This window comes from Idiotropiscis lumnitzeri, chromosome 3, assembly GCF_059441095.1.
Source record: "Idiotropiscis lumnitzeri isolate Australia: NSW breed Sydney's pygmy pipehorse chromosome 3, RoL_Ilum_1.0, whole genome shotgun sequence".
NCBI classification, from domain to species: Eukaryota; Metazoa; Chordata; class Actinopteri; order Syngnathiformes; family Syngnathidae; genus Idiotropiscis; species Idiotropiscis lumnitzeri.
In genome coordinates this window covers 24,209,992-24,237,605 of record NC_142393.1, presented here as the reverse complement: position 1 = coordinate 24,237,605, position 27,614 = coordinate 24,209,992, and the positions used below count along the sequence as shown (strand labels likewise).

Here is a 27,614-nt window from a genome sequence, read left to right as displayed (position 1 = left end):
GGCAGCAGAAATTTCCTGCTCACACAGAAGCGCTGCTCTCTTCAAAACCACTTTTTTTTTTGCAAATTCTCATCATCTTTTTGCTAACAGAACAGGATACTTGGCGTGTTTTTTTTTTCCAGCGATTTGAGGGAGGAGGGAGGAGCGGGAGAGGGAGCCCCAAGCAAGCAAGCAAGCAAGCAAGCAGGCAGCGTGCGAGTGCGGGAGCGAGTGCCTAGTAGTTAGTGGCTAAAATGTGATGTGCGTCACAAGTCCGGACATCATCTTACTTTTGTTTTAAAACAGCCGCTTGATCATGGAAATGATGCTTTTGAGTATCCAGTGCATTTTGCTTTTCTTCCTGTTTTACGCCCAAAAGGGATTATCACGGGATTATTCGGCTCATCCTGGACAAAATCTTCCAAGGGTGAGGATTTTTTTTCCCCTTGTTGATGTCATGCTACATAATGGTGAAGGCTTTTATTTAATTCATTTTCAGACTGTTGCATACTTTGAAAATGAAATATAATTTACATTTGAATCGTCTCAATTTTCGCCATGTGCGTACAATCACAATGAGACAGAAGTTAAATGTTTCCCACACAATTTCCACTCTTCAAATTGTGTTGGTATGAAATACCCGGATGTGTGGTAATGTATTGAAACAGCAATGACTTGTGCCAAAAGAACATTTGAAACCTACGCGTGCGCCTTCCTGCTGCTCAGCGCGTACAGTGAGAGCATTTATTTATTTCCCCCCATCCGTGAATGGTTGGGATTCATCGCTCACAGGCGGGCGTGTGGCCAACCCCAACTTCAGACCTGCAAGACCCATCATTAGTTGTCTTCTTATAGCATAGCAGCACCTCGTTGTTCTCTTTTACGCACTACCAACCTCATTGCGGCTCTCTTGTCTCTTGCAGAGAGGCAAACGCCAAAGCAAAGCGACCAGACCAGTGGTGAGTGTCTACTTGACTCAGCTGCTGCCATCAACTTTTGTTGTCATCACTGCAGAGGTAGAATTTATAACATGGGATTTTCAGTGCATAAATAAGGCCAGTGAATCCAAAAATTTCTACACTAAGTACCACGTTGGCTTCACAATACAGAGGTGCAGGACTTGATTCCGGCTCCGGCCTTTCTGTGTGGGGTTTGCATTTTCACGTGCCTGCTTGGGTTTTCTCCGGGTACTACGGTTTCCTTCCACATAACAAAAACATGCATGGTAGCTTGATTGGACACTCAAAATTGCCCTTAGGTATGAGTGTGAGCGCGGACGGTTGAGATTGGCTGGCAACCAGTCCAGGGTGTACCCCGCCGACTGCCCGAAGAAAGCTGGGATAGGCTCCAGCAGCCCCCGCGTCCCTTTTTGAGGAGAAGCCGCTCAGATGATGAATGGATGGATGGTTGGATTGCATGTAAAATTTAGATTAAAAAAATGTAAAAATAAATTTTATAAGACAATCCATTAAAGATTAAGTGCAACTGTATTGAACTCAATGGTAATTACAACTAAACTGTCCATTTAGAAAAAGTAAAAAAAAGCTAAAGCCTTTGCATAATTGGGCACGAGCTGCGGTGTTGTCTTTTTCCAAATCTTTTTATTCTTCAAACACCAAAATACATCACCGTCTCTCTTCTACTCAGTCTCAACTACTTGTGTCGGCTCGAGAGACGTTTAAAGCCCGCGTTCGAAAAAACGTAAATCAGTGTGACCTTCCATAGCAATTTGGAAAAATCACTGGCATTCAACAAAATCAAAAATGCTGCAAACCATCATCAAAATAAATTATGTGGGAGGTGTTTGTGAATTCATGGCAAAGCAACAACTCATTTTAACATCATCGTGCACACAATTCCGAACCAGTCTAATTCCCCACAGTTCAATAATGATTCTATTTACATGTATTGCACATAAATGTTAATGATCAACGATAACTAAAAGTTTGACAACAGACAGTCATAATTGATTAAATGCAAATTTGTTGAACTTAAAATTAAAATACAACTGAACAGAATTTGGCAAATGCATCGTCGGGGATTCACAAAAAGTTGAAACCACAAATGAAATGTTTGAATGGATGAGGTAACATGTAGAGTAAACGGTTGACCTGAGATTTTCAATGGGAATGATTTCAATTGAAATGACCCAAAGTCTGCGCGTGAACCCGGCTGGCCTTCTCAAAGTAGGAGCATCGAAAGTCCAGCAAGCGGGCCTAACGCGGCGCAGCGTTGTCTGACCGTAACGCGCTCAGCAGGCGCCAGCGTGGCCCGTGTAAACAAGCCGAGGGCCAAAGAATGCATGCGGGGAGCTGCTTTGTGTTGTTTTGTTGAGTTGGTGGAGGGAAAGGGAGCGTTCTCAGACATGGAAAATGAAGGACAAACATGGGCCTCACCCCGCAGCTGGCAGCATGACAACAATCGCCTGCCTGCGTTTTTGTCTTTTATTACACATCAGTGAAGCCCAAACACGCCGCCGTGACAGATCACCCGGTGCGTCTTTGCTCATCTATCTATGCTAGCCAAATAGTGAGAGGCAGAGTAATTACATCCGTTTTCACTAGCAGGTAGAATATAAGATGAATCTGTTGCCTTCACCCAAAACATTGATAGCTTTGTGTTCTAAAAACGTACACATGACGCATCAAGCACATGTTTGACTAAACTGAGACACTCTTATTTCAAGATTGCAGTTTATTTATTTATTTATTTATTTATTGGGAGTGTCTTGACAAATCTCGTGTAAAATATGTGCACCATAAAGGTGGGAATAGAGATTCAAATTGATCAATTATTCGAAAACTAATAAATTAGTAAGTTAAATGACATTTTATTTAGGTGTTATGTATAATGTATGTTGATGATACATCATTTAGAAACATTGTTCAACTTAAAATTGCTCAAATCCTCTGATTTCTCCGATATTCTGTAGTCCCCCATGAAAGCAGACCGATTATGTTTGTGTTTTATCATAATAAGACATTTGTAAGCATCTGCTCTTACTTTGCAAAACAATGATCAATAGTTTTGGCAATTTAAGTCACATGTTACGGGCCAAACCAATAAATGATTCATCATCACTTTGTTTGGGCTTTTTCTGCACTGACAGTTTGAAATAATTTCCTGTTTTTGAATGAAGATATGTCCATTAAAAAATGTTGTTTCCATCGGAAAAAAAAATATCAACAGATGAATCAATTATTAAAATAATTATTAGCTGGAGCTTGGGATGGATATGGTAAGGTTTAATCAGTACTACTACTCTTAACAATAAAAATAAGTGTTATTAGAGTTTTTACAGTATTTCTTTCCATTACATCATTATATTGTTGGTGCAATATTTTTCTGCCATCCAATGCTTTTGCTCTCTCACTCAATGTATGCGTTTGTATTATTTTAAGCGTGTCTAATGACGTTAAGTGCTCTAAATGCTATAAAAACATGCCTAGGGTGTATTTAAATAAGGTATTTCTATATTGCGGATTTCATTTATTGTGGTGATTCCTGGAATGTAACCACCAGGGTGATTATAAAAACCAGAGATGGGCATTTCGTCCCAGGGGCAGAACGGTCCATCTGTCCATCCCAGACGAAGGATGAGAAGTTTTTAAAAAAGGACAGACTAAGCAAGGACAGAAGTGGGTTTTTGTCGAAGTTCAACAGAGAGTGCGTGTGCGAGACAGAAAGAGAGAGAGAGAGAGAGAGAGAGAGAGAAAGAAAGAGAGAGAGAGGGAGAGCAAGTGAGTAGGTAAAAACACAGAAGAGATACACGTGGATGTGAGAAGAAGCAATTGAGAGCCAAAATGAGCATCTTAAATTGCGTTTTATTTGCCCAAAGTGATCAAGTGCAATTAATACAGCCATCAGTATGGTCTTTAAAAAAATTAATTGATCATCAAAATGGATAAGCGATTTAATTTGCTGATCAATTAGTTAATGATGAATTGATTAATTGTTGCACCTCCACGCATATGCATTGAAAGCAATGCACCTCATAAAATGGAGAAAATAGACTGTTGGCAATAAATTAACACAATTTCATGAAGGAAATCTGAGAATTGAGGTTTTAAATGTAGTTCAGTGACTGTGCGCTTGGTGACGGCATCCGCTGAAGTCGCAGATGCGCAGCTTTGACACCTATAAAAGAAAGCATCAGTTGTGAGTACAATTCATGAAAGGACTAAGATGCATGAACCTTTCCTTTTCACATGCGAATGTGACGTGTCTGCAGCTGAAGGTGACGGATTACCACGTCAAGTGTTGTGTGGTGTCCCGCTATGCCGTCACCAGCGTGCAGAGTTCCATCTGGAACCAGATGGCCATCACCAAGGAGGCCGCCTTCGAGGTGGACCTGCCTTCCTCCGCTTTCATCTCCAACTTCTCCATGTAAGTCCATATTTACACACGTATGCTCAGAAAGAAGCACCTGGGGTGAGCTTGCGTCAAAAAATGTAGCATTAGTTCGCGGAGTTGCTCAGAAAAACCCCGCAATGTGCGAGGGATACAGACTGATGTCCACAACAGCGCAACGCATGCTTCTTTTAAATGGACTGGCTTGAGCGTGTCTGCAAAATTAGTGTCTGACATGCCTCTGCACAGAATTACGCCCAAAAATAGAGCCCAAGGGCTTGATTTTTTTTTTCTACTATCAACATTTTTATATACTTGTCCATTTAAAAAAATCTAATTTGTCTGGGTTGCTAACAAGTGTTCTGTGGCGTGTCAAATCTGCAAGACATATTTTTTATTTGCTTTATTAGTCTTTCAGCCATTCTAAATTGATGATCATTTTTCATGTTGATGTGCTAATGACTCTCCATGAACAATCCAGGCTAAATTTAGCCCCTCCCTGACATATGAAGATGTTACTCGTTCCGTTGAGAAGTATCATGTCAATATTCGCGACTTCTTCAACACTGACTTATTTGCTAGGGCTTTGGTGGCATCTCAGTTTTGAAGATAGCAAATAAAAGCAGCAAAAGAAAAACGATATCGGCAGGGCTTCACTGGAAAGAAGAAGCAGATAGATGCTGTCCTGAAATGTCGCAATGATGAACAATTGATGCCTTTGACTTATTTTTGTAAACATAACACAATGTTGTGTTGTGGTACGAACGCTCTTATCTCAAAGCACTCGCTTCTCAAATTATCATTACTCAATTCAATTATTGGGAATACCATGAATCTGTTCCAGGCTAAAAAAAAAATAACATTGTTGTAACATGTTTTTAATTAGAAAAACAACACTTTTTAATGTTATAAATTATAAAATAAAATGGAGTACAATGAAAAGAATAAATCCGTTTTTCTCACACTTTGTCCAAGGGCACACATTTTGAATCCGGTGCTCACGTTGGCCACCTGGGGCAGCATAAAACAGACATACGATACACTGGATTGGAGAATAAGATCCTCTCTCGACTTCTCAGTAATAATTTGCCAGTAATTTTTGGCGTTCTTTGCAGAGTATATGAGCCTGCATGTATTGTTATAATGTGTGTCTACATGACCTGTAGCAACATTGGCGCTCAGATATTCGTTGTTTAAAGGGTCACAACACTGCCACATAGATGCTAATAAAAAATATATATATATATATATATATATATATATCTTGGAGCATTGTTTTGAAAATTTGTTTACTGTCTGCTAACTGTAGCTTGTCGTGAACGGAGTTCAACTGACTTTGCTGCCACTATACAGCAGTCGTATCTCAAATTTTGCTCCCAAGTCAAAGGAAAAATATCGGCAATCCCACAAGTCGGGTCACTCGTGTCTCGAAGCACCACTGTACGGGAATATCCACAACTGAACTTTATGAATGGCCTAGTGAAGTCTTAATATTTTCCTCCACTCCAGGCGACAGATTGGGACCAAAGAACATTCATTTCAAGAGCAAACATAAGATCCAAATAGAAGTTGCGAGGAATTACGCAAGGTGCCAGGAGGCGGGGCATCATTTGATTACTAAGGGTGTTGGGAAGTCCGTTCATTTGAAAGTGCTAAATATAAACAAAACAAATAAGTCAACAGCACATGCCGGCAGTCATCACGGCGCTCTGAAGCGGGAACCCGAGTGAGCATGAATGCCGCCTTTTGTGCGCAGCTCGGCACAAAGTTCATGGAGAAAACGACACAAGTTTGCCCTGTGCGGCCTCCCGCCTCGGCGGCGGCACAGTTGACTGAGGCCCGCAGCCAAGTGGGAAATGCCGCCTTTAAACTTTTTAACTATGTGCGAGTATGCAGCTATTTAGGATGTCTTTTTTTGCACCTATTCATATTTTCGCACACTCGGAGCCTGTGCCCAAATACCCAGAGGCAACAAAAATGTTGTGCGAGGCATTGGTGGTGTGTGCGAAACTTAGAAAGCTTTGTTGGTTTACGCACAGCCGCTCCTTCACCTCCGCAGCACGCAAATACAAGCGCCGTCCATTTTCCACTCAGACTTTCTCATGCACGTCGCCTGGACAAGACGCGTTTCATGCCCGAGGGTTTATTTTAGTTGCTATTTGAAGTTTTTTTTCTTCCAGGATATATAAGGGTTTGACCTTAATTTAGCACCTTGTCATGTGACTATAGCGGTCAATAGAAATGAGGAAGTTGCCTGTGTGAATTGGATCACACTCGGAGAGTTGGTTTGGCTCCGGGATTTTGTTGGGTGCTGCCCATGTCTCTGAAATTCTTATTTTTCCAATGTGCCTCTTTTGGAGCACGCCCACTTTTCACACGCCATCCGCTGCTAACAAGCAACATGTGTAGTGCGCGCCAGTCGAACAATGAAGGCATTCTGAAATACTGTGGCCGTGACGCGAGTCTGACTTCAAATTGCTTGGATAAAATAATTCCCATTGTGCTCAATTATCCACCATTCCATTTAGCATCGGTATCACCCTGGCTGGTCATGGTTGCGCTGGGATCTGTCCCAGCTGATTTTGGGCAATAGGCAGTTACACGCTGGACTGGGTGCCAGCCAATCACACGGCACATATCAACAAACAACCACTCACATTCACACCAAAGTATCATTCAGAGTCTTCCGTTAATCAAGCATTCATGTTTTGGGTGTGAGGAAACCAGTACGAGGAGAACACGTGAAGTCCACACAGGAAGGCTGCAGCCTGGATTTGATCTCATGACCGCTGAATTGCGAGGCTGATGTGAAGTGATGGGAAAATCACAGTGTCAGATCAAAACTAAAATGATCACCGAACAGTTAACTGAATAATATAGCAGCAAATAATGATGCAACTAAAACAATGAGTGAAGAAACATAATTGACAAAAAATATTCATTTTAAATGCTATTTATATCCTTTGTGCCACCAAGCATGCTGGGAACGTGTCAGCCTCCCAGCGACGTTACACAATTTCAACCAAAATGAAAATTTTTTGGAGAGAGATATTGCACAAACTTGCAGCTGAGTGCATCAACATTCATCAAGTTTGGCCACTCATAAATCCGGATAATGCTGTACTTTGATGAAATTTGCTTATATAAATTAAGATTATGCTGAAGTATATTTTCCTTAACTATATTTTAGCTCCCTATTACAAATCTGTTTTGAATTTGATCAATTCCAGTTAATTCCCATGAAACGTTTACAACATTCCTGAAATTTGTAACACTAGAAGTGATACATCTCAACTGGGCGACTAACATCTTTGCATGTCTGGGGGAGCCAATTTTAGCCTGGATTGTAAGCAGAAGTCATGGAGAACTGTGGATGCGCAGTACATCAAACCATCTGTAATTTTTTTCAGTGTCATGTTTAGACGGATTTTCAATTGTTTGAGGATCAACGTTTGTGGTATCGTTATGGATTAAACGGTTAATATAAGCAATGAAGCATCTTCTATCTGTGGCAGGGCCCCGCCAAGTGCGATGTTTGTTGTAATGGGGCCAATGTGAGTCTCAAGGTGAGCCGTGTTTCCTCTTTCGGCAGCACATCCGGCGGCAAAGTGTACGTGGCCCAAGTGAAGGAACGAGCCGCGGCCAGGAAAATATACGACGCCGCAAAGAAGCAAGGAAAAACAGCAGGGCTGATTGCTACCAAGTTAGTTCCAGACACATGAATTGACTGGACTGTGCAAATATTTTTGGCCACTATTTGGCTTGTTGTTTCAACAATGCTCTATTGAGCTTATTTATTTTAATTTCCCCTTTGTGTGATCATTAAAAGTTGTCTTCTAAAAGCGGTATTCTGTACAATATAGACCTCAAGCAAGGAAAAGAATTTTCCTGTCCATCCATTTCACGGTCACCAACATGGAGTCTGCACTAAAAATCATTGATGGGATCTTGTGATATTCTCAGAATGTGGTACAACTGATCATTTGAAAATGGAAACACTTATAGAGATTAATATAAATAATGGGTAGCATAGTGATAATTGTTTCCAACATCGTTGTGAGAAATCATTAACATGACCAGTTCTTTGCATAGATGAACATCATCATTCATTATTAAGGATGGCCGAGTGGTCTAAGGCGCCGCGTTTCGGTCCCAGTCTCCCCAGGAGGCCTGGGTTCGAATCTCGAATTTCCCCATTGTGGGACTAATAAAGGGAATCTTATCTTATCTTATCTTATCTAATAGCATGTAATTAAAAGTGTGAATTTGTCATTTCAGAACGGGTATCATAGTAGTACTCCTACTCCCTGGTTCTTTCTAACAACTCGTTTCTTTCTACTAGAGAGCGTGAGATCGAGAGATTTCGCGTGGCGGTGAGCGTGCCGCCCGGATCTCGGATGTCCTTCTGCCTGACTTACGAGGAGCTGCTCGCTCGGCGCTTGGGCCGCTACGAGCTCAGCGTGGGTCTGCGGCCCGGCCAGCCCGTTTCCAACCTCACGTTAGATGTTAGTCTAGCAGAGCGAACGGGCGTCTCTTTCATCAAGGTCCTTCCACTTAGGACAAGCAGACTGTTGTCCAACAACAACGCTCAAGGTAATTCTGCCCCCCCCCTTCAAACATTTACAATCCTCTTGGCTACAAGAGAATCTGAGCTGTGTTTGAGCACACTCGACAGCGAAAAAGTCCAGGCTGATTGGCCTTGTTGGTGTTTTTGTTATAAACTGTTAAAATGGACATATTGCTGTTTGATGTTCTTGTAGGTGATGCGGTCCCTCCTGCATCGACTCAGGTTAAAGAGAGCGTGGGCCGCGCTTGGATTCATTACAGTCCAACTCCCCAGCAGCAGGTCAACTTTTCCCCAAAGGGTCTGAACGCGGACTTTGTTATTCAGTACGACGTGAACCTCACAGACCTGATGGGTGACATCCAGGTGAGGACATCCTTGAAACCTGATGCTGTCAAACGGAGACATGCATGTATAATGTTTGTCTTCTCGTCCCCTCTCAGGTATTTGACGGCTACTTTGTGCATTACTTTGCACCCAGAGGCCTTCCCGTGGTTCCCAAGGATGTCATATTTGTCATCGACATCAGCGGATCCATGATCGGCACCAAAATCAAACAGGTCTAGTCGCATGATAAGACCGCATATGATATTTATGGTTTTCTTTACTCCTCATTTTTGGATAGAAACAGAAAAAAGTCATTTAAGAACATACCTGCTTGTAGCCTCAACTGACACCATCGTTGTAAACCACAGCGGCGGATACTATAGCCACGAAATAGCCGGCTAATAGTACGTCCTCATATTTTCACTTTTATTTTCACAAGCGTTATGAGCGCACACCTCAGGCGAGGCGCCGGCTTTCCTTGGGAGTCGCGACAGACCATTCATCAGCTGTTTGTCTGATCGTTATTTCTCAGAGAACAGCCAGGCCAACTTTGGCCGGTATAAAAATGGATTGGCCCAGAGACTAAACATTAAAACTGCTGCAATTACCAAAATATATCGTGCAGGAGAGTATATATTTCTGTATTTTGTGCATGTATTTTTTGAAATTTCATAAAGCGTCATCCATTTGTCGGAATGAGCCTCGTCATTTGTGATTTGTGTCAGCAGACCAAGCAGGCGATGAGCACCATCCTCGGGGACCTTCGGGAAGGAGACCACTTTAACATCGTCACCTTCTCAGATAAGGTTCACACTTGGAAGAAAGGATGCACGGTGCGCGCCACACGGCAGAACATACGAGACGCCAAAGAGTTTGTCAAAAGGATAATTGCGGAAGGATGTGAGTCTGCCTTCCGCATATTTGTATTACCAGAGTCATTTAAAAAAAAAAAATGCTCGATCTCTAAAACACTTTAGGATTTGATGGCATGGCTAGCCTCTCAATTTCTATATTTATTATATTATTATTATTTTTATTTAATTCATTAGAATCCCTCAAGGGGAGTTCATCTTACACTTTGCTGTCTATTTTTTTGGTTTTGCACACTGTGGAGTTACTTAAAAGTTTGTCTTACCTCAAATGGATTCAACAAGGGTTTCAAAAGGTTTGAAGCCAGGGTTAGGCTTTCCAATCAGGTTTTTCAAGCAAGGCTCAAGGTTTCATATCAGGGTTGGAAGCCAAGCTTAGCGTATCACATTGAGGCTTAAATTAGGCTTTCAAAGAAGGTTAGGGCTTAAAATATTTTTTTTCAAAGAGTTGGGGTTCCAAATAAGGGTTTGAAGACAAGTTTAGGGTTTGAAATGAGAGTCTCAAAAAACAAGGCTCAGGGCTGTAAATTACGGTGTCATCGGATTTCAAGTAAAGGTTTGAATTCAGTGTTAGGATTATAAAAAAGGGTTTCAAACAGTGTTAGATTTCCAAATTAGGAATACAAGGTTATGGATTCAAACAAGCGTTAAGATTTTTATCACATTTTTTTAAAGAAATTTGGGTTTCAAACAAGGCTACCGGCAGGGATGGGCAACTAATGGGCATACTCTTAGTGGCTCCTGGATTAATTAAAAAAAAAAAATACATTTTGATTTTTTTTAAAACCCAATAAATTCTTCAAGCAATGTCAATACAAAAAAAAAATCCAAAATATTGAAAAAACATTACCCGCGAATATGCAGGTGTTGACGGTTATTGTAAGTTGTAATATCACCATTCACCACTAGATGGCAGACATTTCTTAGTTGCATGTACACTGGGTCTCACACTGCCCTGTACTAAAACATTTGAATGATATTGGGACAAACATAGTCTCTCAATAATATTAAAATTTTGTTTATTCTTCTGGAAAAAAAAAAGTTCTTTATGTTGGTTTCTTGTTTTGTGCCGTACTTGAATTGCAATTTTTATGTAGGTGATCCAACAGTGCAGTATGCTGTTATTTTGTTGTTTGCTTCAAAGCCTTTTGTTGTTGGGTTAGGATAGTGGATATTTCATACATTAAATACATACAAAAATGTATTTACAAAAATATTTTGAATAGCATTTTTTATGATTCCATCTGGTTAGGAAGTGTGTAGTTTGTCGTTTGCCCGCCCGAGTGTTCCCTATCAGCTGATGACAGTCATGACTGTGTGGCCTTGGCAGAGGTCTGCCGCATCTTTGTTTTTCTGTCTTTGCTTAACACCGACCTATCCGCAGTGTTGCTCTTTCCTCTCCTCAGGGACGAACATTAATGCGGCTCTGCTCTCGGCTGCCCAGCTGGTCAACCATCCATCTTCCGGTTCCCGCCGAGTCCCTCTGGTGGTTTTCCTGACTGACGGCGAGGCCACGATCGGCGTGACGGCAGGCGACGTCATCCTGAGTAACGCCAAGAAGGCGCTGGGCTCAGCCTCTCTCTTCGGCCTGGCCTTCGGAGACGATGCTGACTTTCCGCTCCTCAAGCGTCTCGCACTGGACAACCGCGGCGTGGCTCGGATGGTTTACGAGGACGCGGACGCCGCCCTGCAGCTCAAAGGATTCTACGATGAGGTGGCCAGCCCCTTGCTGTCCGACGTACAGCTCGACTATCTGGACCATCAGGCGTTCGACGTCACGAGCTCTCTCTTCCCAAACTACTTCCGAGGCTCCGAGTTGGTGGTGGCCGGAAGGCTTCGAGCGGGGCTGAAGGACTTCAAGGTGTCGCTTTCTGCCAGTGATTCCAAGCAGCGTATGAAGCTGGAGAATGATGTCTTGATCAACAGCACCTGGCACTCGTCTGACTGCTCAGGAGCCCCCAAAGGCATGTCCAGTTTTGTGCGTCGTCTCTGGGCGTATTTCACCATCAAGGAGTTGCTCCAGGCCAAACTCAGCACCACAGATGCCGTTACCCAGAAGCTCCTGGCAGACAAAGCGACCAACCTCTCCTTGGAGTACAACTTCGTCACGCCTGTTACGTCTTTAGTTGTCGTGAAGCCCGATGCGGACAAAGTCACTCCAACCACTGCAAAGCCTTTTGCCTCTGCGACGACAACAACGACGACGACAGCCAAAACGGCCGCTGCAAAGTGGCCCCAGGCTCCCTCTGACCTGAGAACCAGCAAGCCGAAGCCTCCGAGACAAGTCAAAAAAACTTCAGTTGCTCCCCCCGCTCCGAAATCTGTGAAAACAACGCCAACCTCCAGCTCTGCTGCCACTCAACCTCCCCCAGCGCCATTCTCGGGCAAAAAGCCTTCCCAGAATGATTCCAAAAGCACCTCAATCCCTCCTGCTGGAAAAATGCCTGCTCAGCCTCCCGCACCTGGAAAGATCTCCTCGCCCTCTTCGCCCGCCGTGGCGCCAACAGTGGCAAACAGCAGCACGCCTCCCGCCGCCCCCGTGAGATCCACCACGCTTCCGCCCGCTACCAGGCGCACGGAACCAGAGAGCAGCACCGCGTCTCCTCGCCTAGACATCACTGGCACTCCGCCGCACCTCTCGTCTGGGCTCATGCCGCCTACTCCCACGCCTGTCCCAGCTCCGGATTTAGGAGAAAATATCGTAAAGGTTGCATCGGAGAACGATGTCCGCGTCACCAACCTGGTGGCCCCCACCTTTGTGCCTATGCCCGGTGTGACCGACGGGCCCCGGCTGTGGGAGGCGGCCGGCCTTCTGGGTAAACGACACCTTTTTTTAAACAAATAATATCTCAACACAACGTTGGTTACGTAGCGCTTTCACAACAGCCGCAGTTTGACCGAAGCAGAAAAGAATAATTTCAGCTGTCGATTGAGTTAAATATTTCATCACAATTAATTGCACCAGTTCCCTAGTTAACGTGTGACTGTTTGATAATTATTTTTTTGCACTTCTAAACGTAGAATAAAAGGATATTTGTCAAGTCTTACTTCTCTCAGCATGAGTTCACTTACTTTATGTAAATATATTTGGTATTGCAGCATTTCAAATGAATGTCCAACGAGAAACAATTAATGGGCATGCGCTGTGAAAGGGGAATAAGATTCACATTGGGATGCTCAGTTTGAGAATCGCCCTCTTTGAAAATGTGTCGACTAGATGTAAATGTTCTTTTTTTATCTTTCCATCAGATGTTTCCACCTCCATTCAGATCCAGAGAAAAGGTGAAGAGCAAAGTTTTTTTCTGTCTTCATCACAAATATTGCACTTTGGTTCAAGACAGTCTTCTTTCTCATTTATAAATTTGCATCTTTTCTTTAACAGATATTGACCTTGTGAAAGGTAAGTATGATTATTCATTCTGAAGATGACAAAGAATTATTTCATGATACTCAATTTAGTCGTTTGCTTTGTCCAGACTATGACGCGACGTATGACTACGACTACAATCTTAACTACGATGCATGTAAGTTGAGAACGTCGACGCAAGACCGTTTTCCGCTCTCTGAAAACTTGTTTGCCTTCTCTTCTCTCATTTTAGGGGGCAACGCTGCCGACACAGAATCTTTTGGTAGGTATTGTTTTCAAGCGGTTGAATTGCTGAGATGCTGCGACAACAGCGCCCGTACATGTGAAGTCTTGTGATTGATTTCAGTGCTTGGGAGTGAAGAGGATTGTCCTTTAGTTGACTGTCTTGTGCTTTTAGAACCTCCATCCAGACTGAGCGCCGAGCATTTCTCCTCATCAGGTGACCCACTCATTTACTTGTGGCCTCATTACACATCATTTATATTGTTTGGATTTATTATTGCCATAACGTTAAATTTCCCAGACATTTTTGTTTATGAATCTTTTAACAACCAATATCAAAAAGTGTGTATGTTACATTTTCTTTGGGCATTTTTAATAAAAAAAATCAACATTTTCTAAAATATGAGCCGCTATTAAATGGTTGTGATGCCACTTGATGGCCAAGGATTTTTGAAAAGGATTTTAGAAAAAGTTTTTAGAAGACGTTTTTTTAAAAAAAAAAAAATAGGATGCTAGGAGAAAACTAAAAATATACTCATTGTAAAGTGTCCCAAGATAACTAAGATAGTATTGAAAAGTTCTGGTGAACTTCTACTGGTTGTTTTATCTTTAATACTCGCAATGTTGCATTATGTTGTCAGTTGAACGATATGAACATGGATACCGGAAAGATCGAGAAACGGCCATGGAGCCCCTTTCTTCCAGATGCGGAAGAAGATCAAATAAAGGCCATAAATATGATTATTCACATTTTTAGTGAAGAAAAATAGATTGGAAAAAAGTATATTGCACAATATAATAAACACACATTTGGTATTGTGAATACACCGCTCAAAGGTTTAGGTGCAAATGGATTATTACCATAGTGACTCTCTCATCATTCTCTCTTTGTATATGCAATCAGACGCCTTAATTTGAGTTCCACAATAAAAACATGCGACATCTCGACTAATGGCTTCTGTGCTCCTAAAACGGATTCTTTGCTTTCTCAAAGGACTGCACTCATTGGTGGAGTAGGTCATTCAAGGGTTAAGGCAAATGCATGTCTGAGTTTTAATTGAGCTCACCTACTTGTGTTCCAGCTGATGGAGATCCTCATTTTGTGCTCCAGTTGCCGAAGCAGCAACAAAACTTATGTTTCACTGTGGATGGTCACGCTGACGATGTGCTAAGACTGGTGGAGGACCCGCAGAGAGGTAATGCATTCTTCACCAGATTGCAGCCTAGTTCATATATACAAGTATATGGTTCATTTTCAGAAAAATCCTGTCGGTTACACAATTGCGTGTGTTGACCTTCAAACTCTGCAGACACAAGTGCCTAAAGGATCCTAACTACTCATTAAACCTTAAACTCATTACACTCTTGTCTTGATATATTCATGATGGAGGTGAAGACATCCATTTGTGGTGACATTCACAAATTTATACATAGCTCAGAAATAATCTATATGTGAAAGAAAATCCATTTTGCCCTCTGATATTGCGTTAATGCCAAATCTGCCACATCCTGGCACGTTAGATAGAACACAAGTCCCGCTGGTGTATTCCAACAACCTCATTGAACCCCCTCCAGTGGCGTTAGCTGTAAAAACTGCGTGAGTGACAGAAGGACCATTTCAGTGAGAGATAAAATGAGCTCCCAAGACTTTAAGATTCATTTATATTAGTTTTCATGGAAAAGACATAGTAGAAGAAGCTTACTGTATATATATTCAAAAAAGTAATTGACATCTTGAGACAAAATTTCATTTGGGACATGTAACGGGAAAAAAAAAATCCCTAAAAAAATTAATTAAAAATTTGAATGATCATTTTATTTTCAAAATGAAATTCATCATCTTTATCATTATTGAGCAAATTATATGAATGGCCCATATGATTGCTTTTTATTTTTGTGGGTTTATACTAAACACTTAAATTCCTCCAGGAATGACCGTGGATGGCCACCTGACCGGAGCTCCCGCCAAGCACGGCCACGAAAACCGCTCCCGAACGTACTTCGACCGTCTGAGCATCTCGGCCGCCGCGGGCCGCTCTGGCGTTATCGCAATTACGGTGTCGTTGGACGAGGTGGTGGTCGAAGGCGAATGGCGGGAAACTCTCAGCGTCAATCAAACGGGCTCAGTGACGAGGCAGGGTGTGACGGTCGCCGTGGACAACCACCGGGGCTGCTGGATCAAGCTGGCCGAGGATGTGCACTTCCTGGTTCTCTTCCACCACTACAAGCACCCCAGCTATCTGCAGATGGCGCACTTGGGCTTCTACATCACGCGTGGACGAGGGCTGTCGGCATCCGCTCGAGGCCTGCTGGGTAAGCCCCAACAAGTTTGCAATCCGTTTTTTTCTGGGGTCTTCTAGAAAGTTTTAACTGGGGTGGCAAAGGCCTGGCAGGAGGTTCATTTGGGGGGTAGTCACATGCACACGCACGTGCACACACGCCCGATACACACACTTCATGTTCAGGTTTCATTTTCAGTATTCTCTGGCATTTTTTTCAATGTTACATGAATAACATACCTTAACATAGCTTGAGAACGAACCTGGTCCTTGTGTGTCCGATAACAATTCTCAACACATATAATATTGTTTATTCTGATAAATATTTGACCAGATGTGAGTGTGCCACATTTAAAGGGAATGAGAGAAGCCCCTTTGATTGGTGTTGGCTGTGTTCATGCCCACAACGATGCAAATCCACCTTTTGTAAAAACGCAGCTTGCAAAGGTTTAAAAAAAAAAAAAATTACAGACCAAGTCCAAGATTTACGCCAATCATGAAAATAGTGTGTCAGGTGTATTGTCTAGTTTGTACAGAGAATATTTGAATTTTCTTGGGCAGACAGAAAATGTCCTCCAATTTCAGTGTAACCCAAATATTGATTTGAAAAAGTGATTTGTAAAAGTTGCATTTCCATTCTGTCTGCAGGCCAGTTTCAGCATGCTACCATGAGTGTAGAAGCTGTGAGAGAGTATCATCATAGTGAAAACAATGATGGAACATTGGCCCGGGGTATCCTGAGACGGGGCTCCCAGCTGCTGCCTGTCCTCTTGCAGGACAAGATGCTGAAAGACACGCTCCTGCGGCGACATGTGGACCAGTGCTGGGTGGTGCCCAAGTCGGAAGTAGAGCGACTGCTCGGTCAGCCGTACACCAGCTACGTGGTGGACGGCGTGTAATATTAGCTCAGCCGACTCCGCCCCGTCGCCTGGCAACCGGACGGATCGGGTCACGTTGTTTTTTTAACGAACAAACTGATGCTCACGGGGCCACGGCGTCGTCACATTTTCTGAGCGACAGTCTGCTTTTCTGTGTGCAGCGGTGGAGAGAAGATGACCAACTGCATGTACAAATTTAAGACAATGATACGGACAAGTGCCTTAACCATCACTGAACTGCATCATTTGAGCCAAGGGTTGCCACATTCGCCCCCAATTTGATTTCAAGTGGACCAGTATATCTGTGGATTAATAAAATAGAAATAACAATTGTACAGTTGTCACCCTGTACCTTGTAAATGTTGACATTAAAAAAAAAAGTTGTGGCAGTCCATGAAAAAAAACATAAAAGGCTTTCACCAAACACACCAGTTTTGAAAAAAAAAAGCGTGTTGATCGGAATTTTTAAATATTAATTTCTTCAAAAAGTTGTACAGGTCTTCCCTTTGACAGAAATGTAATGTTTGCGGTGCACAGAGCAATGAAGTCAGCTCATTTTTCTCATTGACGTCTTTAGCCTTCATAATTGCCTCCATATCAGGCATTTCAGAATGTAATTTAAGTGGTCATCAGTGCAGTAAATGAGTTATCTAAGCCCACTGTCGTCTTGGACCCCCTGATGGCCGGTTCTGGCCCGCGGGCCGTACGTTTGACACCACTGAGTTTAAGTGCCTTGTTCTCACATATTCACCTTACATGTTCACATATTAGCCATCGCGTGTTTTGTCATTGTTTCATCACAGCAAATCACTTGTAATCACTTCAACATTTATTACGAGCGCTCCTGTTTTCTTGTTTAGTCAACATGCATAAAGAGTAATATTGTATCCATTGGTTTTATCTCCCCCCCCCAAAAAAAATTGGCAGACCCTTTTTCCAGATTTTGCCATGTGCTTATTTTTTTTTCATTCAGTTTTAATTCATTGTATTTGTTACACAAGACATTAGGCATTGGTCACATACTAGTGATCAAACAGAGACAGTAAGTTTTCTTCTACTTGGTCTGTTTCATTAGTCAATTCAAAGGGAAATTGTCAATAGTGGGCCTCGAAGGCTGAACAATGAGAATTTAAACAGTGCAACCACATGTGGAGCTTGTTTTCAATAAATAAATTTAAAAAAAGATGTTATGATGTTATAGCACTTTATGCTGAGGAAGGCAGGGCAACATATTAATGAGGAAAGATTATTCCAGTTATCTTCAGGTGACATTTGTTCACACACAAACAACATGTCAAGTTAAACAATGAGTAAACAGTGTGACAGTGGCAAAAACTGCTCACATACAAACTTGGACCGTCGACAATACGGTTTCTCAATCCAATCGTGACACAAACATTGGAAGGAAAGATGGCTGGAGAAGGTCAAATGGAACACATCATTGCTCTGTATTTGTGCGTGAACACATTGCAGAACAAGCAAAATGACATATAGCATCTTTAACTTGAATAAATAGAGAATATTATTAAGACACATACACCCCATTAACTCTTTTCCGGGTTGCCGAGTGAGCAGATGTTAAAGGAAACGATTGGAGAGGGCGGAAGCCTGAGAGGGACGTAAGGGCCCAAAGATTTGAATCAAACCCCAAATTAAGGCTTCAAGCAAATACCAGCGTGTCGGTTTGTTTGTTGTGGGGCGGCACTGCTCTTCGGCTTTGTCATCGTGAAGGCATCTCGCCGTCCCTCTGTCGCCAAACTCACCCTCTTACTACAGTCTTGTCCTTAAATATTGGGACATGGACACAATTTTTCATCTTTTGGACTCAAAACACCTCCACAAAGAATTTGAAATGAAACCAACCACGCTTACTTTCAAGAGTTTCAAGTATTCGATAGTCCAAATTTGATGTGGGATATTTCATTTGTCCCCTTACTTTTGCTTCCCTCTAAAGTGGGATGCATACGCATAAACAAATTGTTGTCACCTGATTTAGATGAAAGTCGGCAGTCAAATCACATTTTATTGGTTACATTTCACCGGTGGTGATTGGACCCAAAGATATCCCAACTGCACCCAGGTCCCAATATTTAGGGACCTGACTATACATTTTGTCTCCAAGCAACTGACTCATCTCATTGACCTAAGGGAGGTTTGGAACAACTGGGACACAGTTGGGCGCTTTCACTTTCAGCCAAAATCTCAGTCATCAGTCACGCAACTTTCCACAAAACTATTGAAAACTTGCTCACATCAGTCACTGCCAATTGCCACTATCAAAAAATAGTCTCACCTCAGCCTTGTTTACTCTCAACACCATTGCTACTCAAGCGCAGTTTGAACCTCGCCTCTGTAAACGTCATAACTTCAGCCAGTGAAAAGGTGCACCAAACGCAAACACAAAAAAAGAAAAAAAATCGGGAATCCTTTTAAATGTTACAACTACTGCGCCGGTAAAAGGGATGTGAAATGTTAACCAAAGGACTTGTTTGTACGGGAGTGAACGTAGACTGGTTAGCTGATCCAACTGGTTAGCTGGCCTGCTAGCGCACGTGGGAACACGACAGCGTGGCAAAGTTAGCACATCGGTCGACAGAGCCATTTGCAGAAGATGCGCGTTGTTGCGCCCAAAGTTAGAGTGGCGTGTAGAATGAGTGAAAGCAGGGCTGACAGGTGCTGCCGTCTGGCCTTGGGAACGCCATCCGTGTTGTATGCACAAAACTACCGCTTGTGACTACGATGCATGCACGTGAGCCGCCCGGAAATGTTCTACACGAAGCTCTTAGATGACATGAGAGAAAAGATGGTAGAGAAAGAATGAAATGCTCCAAACCTGCCTTCTAAATGGACTCTACAGACAAGACGAGATTATAGATTCTACAATGGAATGAAGGACCATATCAGCCCTGCTTTTCGGTGACTGTGGTGTGTGTATGTTGGTGTGCGTGTCAGGAGAGAGAGGGGCGTACAAGGAAAAGGAGGCAAATGGTGGCAAAGGGCAGGCACAGCACTTGTTTGGCGCCGCCATTCTAACCCCCTTTTGCCCTTTTCCAACGCCACCGCCTCCCTCGCGAGCGGGCCGCTCACTGTTCGTCCTCCCCGAACACGTCGTTCTGTTTGCGCTTCATGTTTTCAAAGTCAAAGTCGCTGCCCGTCATGCGTTTGTAGATGTCCTTGATGTCGTTGCAGGTGGTCTCGAAGTGAGTGGTCGCGTCGTAGGAGCTTGAGGCGAAGATCTGCCGAGACATGCATGGTTATTGTTGTTGAGCATTAGATCTAGAGGAGCGACAATTAATCGAGTAATCGACAACTAATCGTTCGAGTCATTATTAACTTCAAATTGTCCAGATTCTTGGCTCAACAGCAGAAGTTCTCAGATTTCTGTCTCCAACGAAATTAATCAAAAGACATTTGCAAGCTTTAATTTTGGAAAACAACAATCACCATATTTGCTGATTTTATGACAGATGTGATGGGCGAAACTAGTAAATGTATCATAAAACAATAGATGAAAAAAATAATAGTCCGTTAAATTTATCATAAAAATAATGCTTATTTGCGTCTATAACATTGAACAATGTGTTACTGACATGTAGTTGAACGTGAAACAGCCTCAGAAGCGTAGTGGTGCAAACTAGTAGCCCTTCCTTGGCATCAATCAGTAGCCAAAAAGTAGTCACTTTCCATTTTCCACTTTAATCATCATACAATACCAAATAAACAACAAAAATCAGTTCAGAAAAAGTGATTGTAAAAAAAAAAAAAAGATTGTGCAATTCATGTTAATGCAAATTATTTTTATGCAACAATGCAATTAATTGAGGAATCCGTCGAATAATGAATTCAAAATATATTTGTGATTGACATCTCTCGAGAAAATCTCACCTGGCTCTCCGTGCCATCATCCGTGGGCTCATAGAGATCACTGATAGCCACAAACCTGCGAGAAACAAAACGCTCACTGTCATGGTTCTCCAACCAAACGTTAAGGTCACGCAGCGATGGAAAAAGAAGGACTTACTTTTGGTCAATGGGCTCCAGCAGCTCGAAGGCGGGCTGGATCTCGGTTTCTGGCTCGCTGGTTTCCACCGTGGTGCTGACAATGGCGATGTACTTCCCCTGGGCCGCCACGTTGTGGGCGTAAGAGATCATGCACACGTAGATATCTGCACAAAGAACCAGAATACTTAATTACGGATAAACTATTTTTATAGAACATTTCACAAAAGGATCATGTTAAAAAAACGAATCTCAAAAGAAACATTAGGGTATTAAGAAACAACAAAAAACTTGTGTTCAAAACCTGCTCTAGCAGAGATTTCAGTGAGATATTTGACATTTGCAGCCGGTTTACTAAGAAACTAAATTAAGTCATCATAAAATAAATAAATAAAAAATACAATAAAAAAACATACAAACAATACTGTACTAAAATAAATATCTAGAAAATAATTTTAAAAAAGTCAATTGTAGATGTTACAGGAAGACAATGTAGCGCACCTAAAACCGGACTGATGTGCTCGCTCTTCCTGGTTGGAGTGAACAACCGAGCAGCAGAATTTTGACTAAGTTGCAGGTCCAGGAAAAAGATCATTATAGTGGTCAAGTGCTATTCCAAGTGAAACATGTATTGATTTTTCAGCATCTTGAGATTTACAAGCTTTGGTTACATTTCTGTGCTCCACGAATGATGCAGTAATGAAGTAATGATCTGAGTGTAAAACAACACCCTCAGATTTCATCAACGGCGCTAAATTCCCCAAATTGGATAACTTCACAGTATGATTCCCTTCCATGTTGCAATTGAGTGGCACTCACCAGAGTTGCGGTTGACTTGATTTTGAGGGATGATGATCTGGCAGGAGTTGGCATCGTTGGTGTTTTTGATGGGATGGCTGAGGACACAGATGACGCGAATCACCTGGCCCGCCTTACGCACACGGTCGGGGATGTAGCTGGGGTCGCAGATCAGCTGCTTGCAGCGAGCCACCTGGAGCAAGAAGCAAAGGCTTTCTTTTTTTTAGGCTTTTGTCCTACCGCTGACTAGTATTTGCAACTGTTCAGAATTGACTATGTCGGTGTCGACATACCTCGCCTTCAGACTTGACGCCAATCACGTGGCCGCCTTCAATCACAATTTCATCCACTGGCTTGTTGAGCATGTAGGTGCCTCCGTAGATGGCGCTCAATCTAGGGAGAGTGGAAAGCAACTGTTAAGGCTCGCACATCCGTACAAAACAGCAGATAAATGGACAATCATGACACCTGGCAAATCCCTGCGGCAGCTCTCCAAGGCCGTACAAGGGGTAGAGGTATGGGCTCCTCCCGTAACGCGCCAGTGACTCGCTGTACAGTTTGATTCGGTTGATGGTGTCCAGGCAGGGGAAATCCAGGTACCTGACGACAAACAAACACACATACGAAACAGCTTGATGACTTGAGCTTTTTCGCTGCCTTGGACGTTCATATTCGTCAACGGGATTCCAGCTGACAACGAATATGTTCAAGTGCGTTATTCTACATGTCAGTGTGGAGGAGTTTCGCCCAATTTGTCTGTGAAATTCACGCTTCTACAGAACAGTTATGATAAATAGGCACCAGTAGGTGGCAGCATGGCACCAGTAAAAATGATCAAATGCGCCACAGCCTCAGTGTGACCTACAAAACAGTTTTGATGGAATGGGACCTTTCATGGACATGCACATGGGCGCACTTACTCATCCGTCCTGTAGAGGGCGAGGGCGTGCCCGGTAAAGTCGATGACGTCCTGGCCCAGGTCAAACTTCTTGTAAACATCCCTCATGGTGGTGGTCTTGGGATCCACGCCCTCAAAGGTCTTGGGGTCGTTTTCGTCAAAGTTAGCCACGAAGACCAAAAACTTGCGGAAGCGGCGCTTCTCAAACATTCCCATCAAATCTGGCGATATGAGTATAAGAGTTACTTATGAGGTGACGCTTGGCAGTGGTGCATGACTCGGAGAGCTATTTTGGCGTACTTGAAGCTAAAGCCTCTGTCTCAGTGGATGGCACTTTGTAGATCTTTCCCCCTTTGTAGACGAAGCTTCCCTCCACCACTTTGAAGTCCAGGTACCGAGTCACTTCTGTGTAGAGCAGCATCTTCACCAGCTGACCTGCGCTCACACGCACATGCTGATGTGACAACAATCGTCCGAAGAACAGCATCCAAAATGAAATACGGTAACAAACTAAAACAGAGAAAACATTCATGAAATTAATCAAGAATGCTTTTTTCAAAACGACACCTGGAAGGACATTTATAACCCAAAACTAATGATATTTACAGTGAAAATACTCTTTGTTTTTGTCTTTGTCGTTTAAATTAAGGGTTCATTGTTAATGTATTTAAAATGTATTCTTGCACAGCTATACAGAACAGTCATTTTGGAATTGTAGTTTGGTTGACTTTATTACACAATTGTTACTGACCTATTTTTTTATGTCAGATATAAAACAAATCTAAAACTAAAAAAAAATAAATAATAACTAGAATGATGCATTTCTGATGTTGGAAAAACAAACCTGCTCTTAGAAGCAATTCCAACTAACTGAATTTAAAAAATACAAGTCAAAACAAAATATAAACTAAATGATAAATTATAACGATAAATTCCAAGCAATTATAACCCTGCTGTAAACTCGGTAAATTACTTGATATGTACTGTATCAATACAATGTATTGGAGACCTGAAATTGTCCTGAGCTGTGATGCTTCTTGGTCTATTTATTCCCAGTGATTGGCTGGCAACCAATTCATGAAATTCAGGAAACATGAAAAATTGAGGTGTAAAGCCATGTTTTTTTTGGGGGGGGGGTTGTATTATTGTTGAAATCGGATTTATGAATTACTCACTCATGTTTACGCCACACTTGTTTGGAAGAAATTTGTCAAGTTGTCATAGTGAATACTTAAAAGACTGCAAGACAAAGTCTTTAGTAAGTTAACAACTCTAATTGAAGTTGGGAAATAAACTTCCGTCTTGTATATTAATTTGTGTGGTTATTTTGCTTTTCTAGGAGAAGCCTAACCTATCAGATCAAAACATGTATGTATACTAAATCTGAGATTGTTTATTATAATAGAGATTAATATTATTTGTTTTTGTTAAAAAAATACACGAGAAAAGGACCATGACAAAATAATCACATATTAAATCGCAATCAGAATATTGACAAAAAAAAAAAACGCATTTAGAATATTTTTCAAAATCGTTGAGCCCTTTTTGAGATCCAAGTGTTTTGATTTGTCAAGGCGCCACCGTATTGTATTGGCAGGCCTGTTCCCATGTACTGCATGAACAAAGCCAAACTGACCGTTGGCCATGAGGAACTTGGGGATGAGGTCCACGTTCCAGTCGCGTCCTCGACCCATCGATTCGGGCGGACTGTTAGGAAGGCTGAAGCGCTTGTAAAGCTGAGGGAAAGCACAAGACGGACATGAACGGCTTGTACAAAAGGTGTGGCACATCAAACATAGCGAGGAGCCCGTTACCTCTTCCAGAGGGGTGATGGAGGAGCTCTCGCCGCCGTAGTACGGGTTCCTGTCCATGTGCAGAACCTTCTTGCCATTCACAGACATGATCCCAGACAGAATGCATTCCTGCACAAAACAAATGAATGAAAACAAACAAGGCATGTGATGAGGGCAGAGATTCATTTAAAAAAAATATTATTATTGTTTAAAGACCAAGAAGAGTACAAACAAATGTCTTGCAAACAGAGGGGCAACAGTTCATCAATTAGCGTCATCGACAAATCCTCATAATTTTAGCCTCTCAAAAAACCCTACATAAAGTTAATCTTCAAAAAATCTTGTTATCCTACACGTCAGCTGATTCATTTTCTTGGTCTTTTTTTTTTTTTTTTTTTTCAAAATAAGACAGATGCAAAATCTGCTTTACTTGGGAATACAATTACCAACATTTTTGCAGATTTTCCGACTAATGTTATGGACCAAACCAGGAACTGAATCATCATCATGTTATGTTTGTGCATTTTCTGCCCTGTCAATTAGAAATAATATCCTGCATTTCGATAAAGGAATGGGAATTAAAAAATCTTTTTCATTTGTATCAAAGTTTAATTAAACACATATTCTAGTGGTTGACTGGTGACCACGCCCACCTCACCACAGTGCAGAGGTCGTGGGTTTGATTCCGGCCCCGGCCTTCCTGTGTGGAGTTTGCATGTTCTCACTGTGTCTGCCTGGGTTTTTGTCGTGTACGCCGATTTCCTCCCACATTCCAGAAAAAATGCATGGTGGGGTGATTGAACTCTCTAAATTGTCCATAGGTATGAACAGTTGTTTGCCTATGTGTGCCCCACAATTAGCATTTTTGGGGGGCAAATTAACCAATATCTTGGTTAAAATTACCAATTTGTATCGGTTGGCCCTATCATTAATATAGATTAGTTGAAGACACTACAATTCAAGATTGATTGTTTTAACCAAAGGATTGGTCCGGCACATATCTACCAATAAGATTGGTCAAATATAACCAATGTTTAGGCTAATTGAACCAATCCGTTTTTAGGTTGGATTTCAGACATTGAAGAGGCTAAATTGTCCTTTTGCATACGTGTTGAATGTGAGCGTGAATGTTTATTTGTCTATATATGCCCTGTGAATGGCTGGCGACCAGTTCAGGGTGTACACTGCCTCTCGCCCAGAGTCGTCTGAGATAAACGCCAGCACACCCACGACTTGACAGGAGGATAAGGAGTGATGGATGTGTCCACTGTGATCTGTAAATTGTGCACATTGAAAAAGCGATTCATAATGTTGAAATTGCATCACTTTTTGTTGAGTCATATGATTGGCAACAAAATAATACTGAACAAATGCAAATATTTTACTAATGTACTTATAATTATTTAAATGCCATATACATATATACTGGTCCGTACAATTTCATCTTAAATTGGGTGAATGTGGCCCCGTTGCCCCCCTCCTGTGGACGAACTGGCGGAAGTGATGCCAATTGAATAGACGGATGCAGGGAGGAGAGGCAGGCTCATGTGCGCATGCGCAACCTCAGGCTTCAGCAATTCTCGACTTTTACTCAACGCAAAAAAAAAATGAACAGGAATATTTTCAGGCACAATGTGCGTGTCATGATGACGTGTTCACATCAGCTGACACAAGATGGCTATTGCGTCTCAAATGGACAGTTTTGCCATTCAAATTAATTCAATGAAAATGTTCTCAAAATGTGCGTGAGGCCACATTAATGTTGTGATATGACGTGGCGTGGCGTGAAGCAGCAATTGGACGCCGAGTGGAATGGAACTCAGGCCTGCAGCCGCGACGAGGAGCAGCGGCGGCGGGGTGACGCCTAAAAGATGCTACAGGCTGCAACACTACACCCCCACGCACACCAAAACCGCCCCCGCCTGTCCACGCACCATTCTACTCGTATGACACGCACCTGAGCGTCCATAGAAGCGTCTAACTGCACATTTTCTCTCACGGTGTCCTCATGTCACGAATGCACCGGCGCGGGGGGCTTTTTACGCTTCGGGCCTCAAAAGCGCTGGCCAAAACTAAAGGACGCCCAGTTGCAACACTAGGATGCAAAAATGAAGCTTGACGTCTTACTGTGAGTCCGGTGCCCAAAACGATCACATCGTATTCTTCATCCATGTTGTTGTCTCGCCGCCTCTCCCGTCTCGCCCTCTTTTTTTTCCTGTGAGAAACGCAACGAAGGGTCCCGCAGGGGAAAAAAACTGCCAGTGAGTGTCCTGCTCTCGGTGCAGCCGCTCTGGACGCCTTGTTGGTACTTTAAATGTGTTTTGTAATCATGAGATAAAGCAACGAGGAATTGAATGAGTAACGATCTCCACAGTGGATGTCAGTGGCGAGGACAACCAAAGATGGCCTGGACCCTGGAGCGTTCGGGAACAGTGTGCCTGCGTGCGCGTCGGAAAATAGTTCGCTCCCTCCCTCCTCACAATGGTCTCAGAGCAGGAAATGGCACGCCAACGTCGCCTCCACCTACGGTTACGATCACGCACGGATTCAGACCTCGCCTCCGAGTTCAAAAAGACCACAACGCCCTTTTTTTAAACACTGCGTCCTATGTTTTCTTTTTTTCTATCCTCCTTTCCAGTTGTAGGCGCAGTGTTATGTGGACGAAAGCTAGGTATCCCTCCGCCAGCACAGCTGTGTGAGCTGCTTTCACACACTTCCGCACATAAAACAGTGAGAAAGCATATAAACTCCCAATTTGTTCAAGCTTCTAAGTGATTGTAGTGTGTACGTTTATCACGGCCATGCATGTGTGTCATTATGTTGTTTTTTTTTGCCGTTTAATCCAAGACAATATGCTACCAGAAACGTACTATAGCACCATGGACAGTCGCCAGGTGTACCTGCACGTCAGACAGTTAGGAAGAAAGTTATCACGTTATAACATGGCATTTAACATTTTTGTGAATTTTTATTTTCTTGGAAAATAAGAATCAAGGAATCCTCATAATATTGACTATGTGATTTTTCCCTCATAATCCATTATTATTCAATTGTCATATTTTTTTCATTCTCTTATTTTTTCATCATAGAATTGTGACTTAATTATCACAGAATTACAAAAAATGATCACATTGAGATTTCTTAAAACACAATATTGTGATATTATTAGAAAATTACAACTTTCAATACGGATAATAAAAGCAGGATGCCCTTCAAGTGGATGCTCAGAGCTACAGCCCCGTTGGCCCAGCCCTCTGCATGTGCCTGGTTTAAGCCCCTACTTTGAAATCC

At 42.4% G+C, this 27,614-nt stretch overlaps 2 protein-coding genes across 3 annotated transcripts; one reads left to right on the top strand and one right to left on the bottom strand.

The window, feature by feature from the left end:
- Nucleotides 1–18,097, top strand: itih6 (inter-alpha-trypsin inhibitor heavy chain family member 6). Of its 2 annotated transcripts, none has more exons than XM_088289345.1 (17): nucleotides 1–406; nucleotides 903–938; nucleotides 4,211–4,365; nucleotides 7,922–8,032; nucleotides 8,672–8,922; nucleotides 9,090–9,259; nucleotides 9,337–9,453; nucleotides 9,949–10,120; nucleotides 11,496–12,905; nucleotides 13,339–13,371; nucleotides 13,472–13,489; nucleotides 13,566–13,613; nucleotides 13,689–13,718; nucleotides 13,854–13,895; nucleotides 14,761–14,874; nucleotides 15,608–15,991; nucleotides 16,606–18,097. In XM_088289345.1, exons 1-17 carry the CDS (start codon nucleotides 296–298, stop codon nucleotides 16,854–16,856), a joined length of 3,453 nt encoding a protein of 1,150 aa, XP_088145471.1. In that variant the 5' UTR covers nucleotides 1–295; the 3' UTR covers nucleotides 16,857–18,097. The 2 variants fall into 2 exon arrangements, with proteins under 2 accessions (XP_088145471.1, XP_088145470.1); XM_088289344.1 differs by having other exon boundaries at nucleotides 13,803–13,895.
- On the bottom strand, nucleotides 17,767–26,936 carry gdi1 (GDP dissociation inhibitor 1). The gene is made up of 11 exons (XM_088289347.1): nucleotides 26,451–26,936; nucleotides 24,345–24,452; nucleotides 24,167–24,266; nucleotides 22,831–22,965; nucleotides 22,553–22,751; nucleotides 22,101–22,232; nucleotides 21,926–22,025; nucleotides 21,654–21,825; nucleotides 20,857–21,001; nucleotides 20,721–20,775; nucleotides 17,767–20,071 (listed from the first exon to the last, which is right to left on the bottom strand). Exons 1-11 carry the CDS (start codon nucleotides 26,493–26,495, stop codon nucleotides 19,919–19,921), a joined length of 1,344 nt encoding a protein of 447 aa, XP_088145473.1. The 5' UTR covers nucleotides 26,496–26,936; the 3' UTR covers nucleotides 17,767–19,918.
- Between the last annotated feature and the right edge of the window lie 678 nt (nucleotides 26,937–27,614).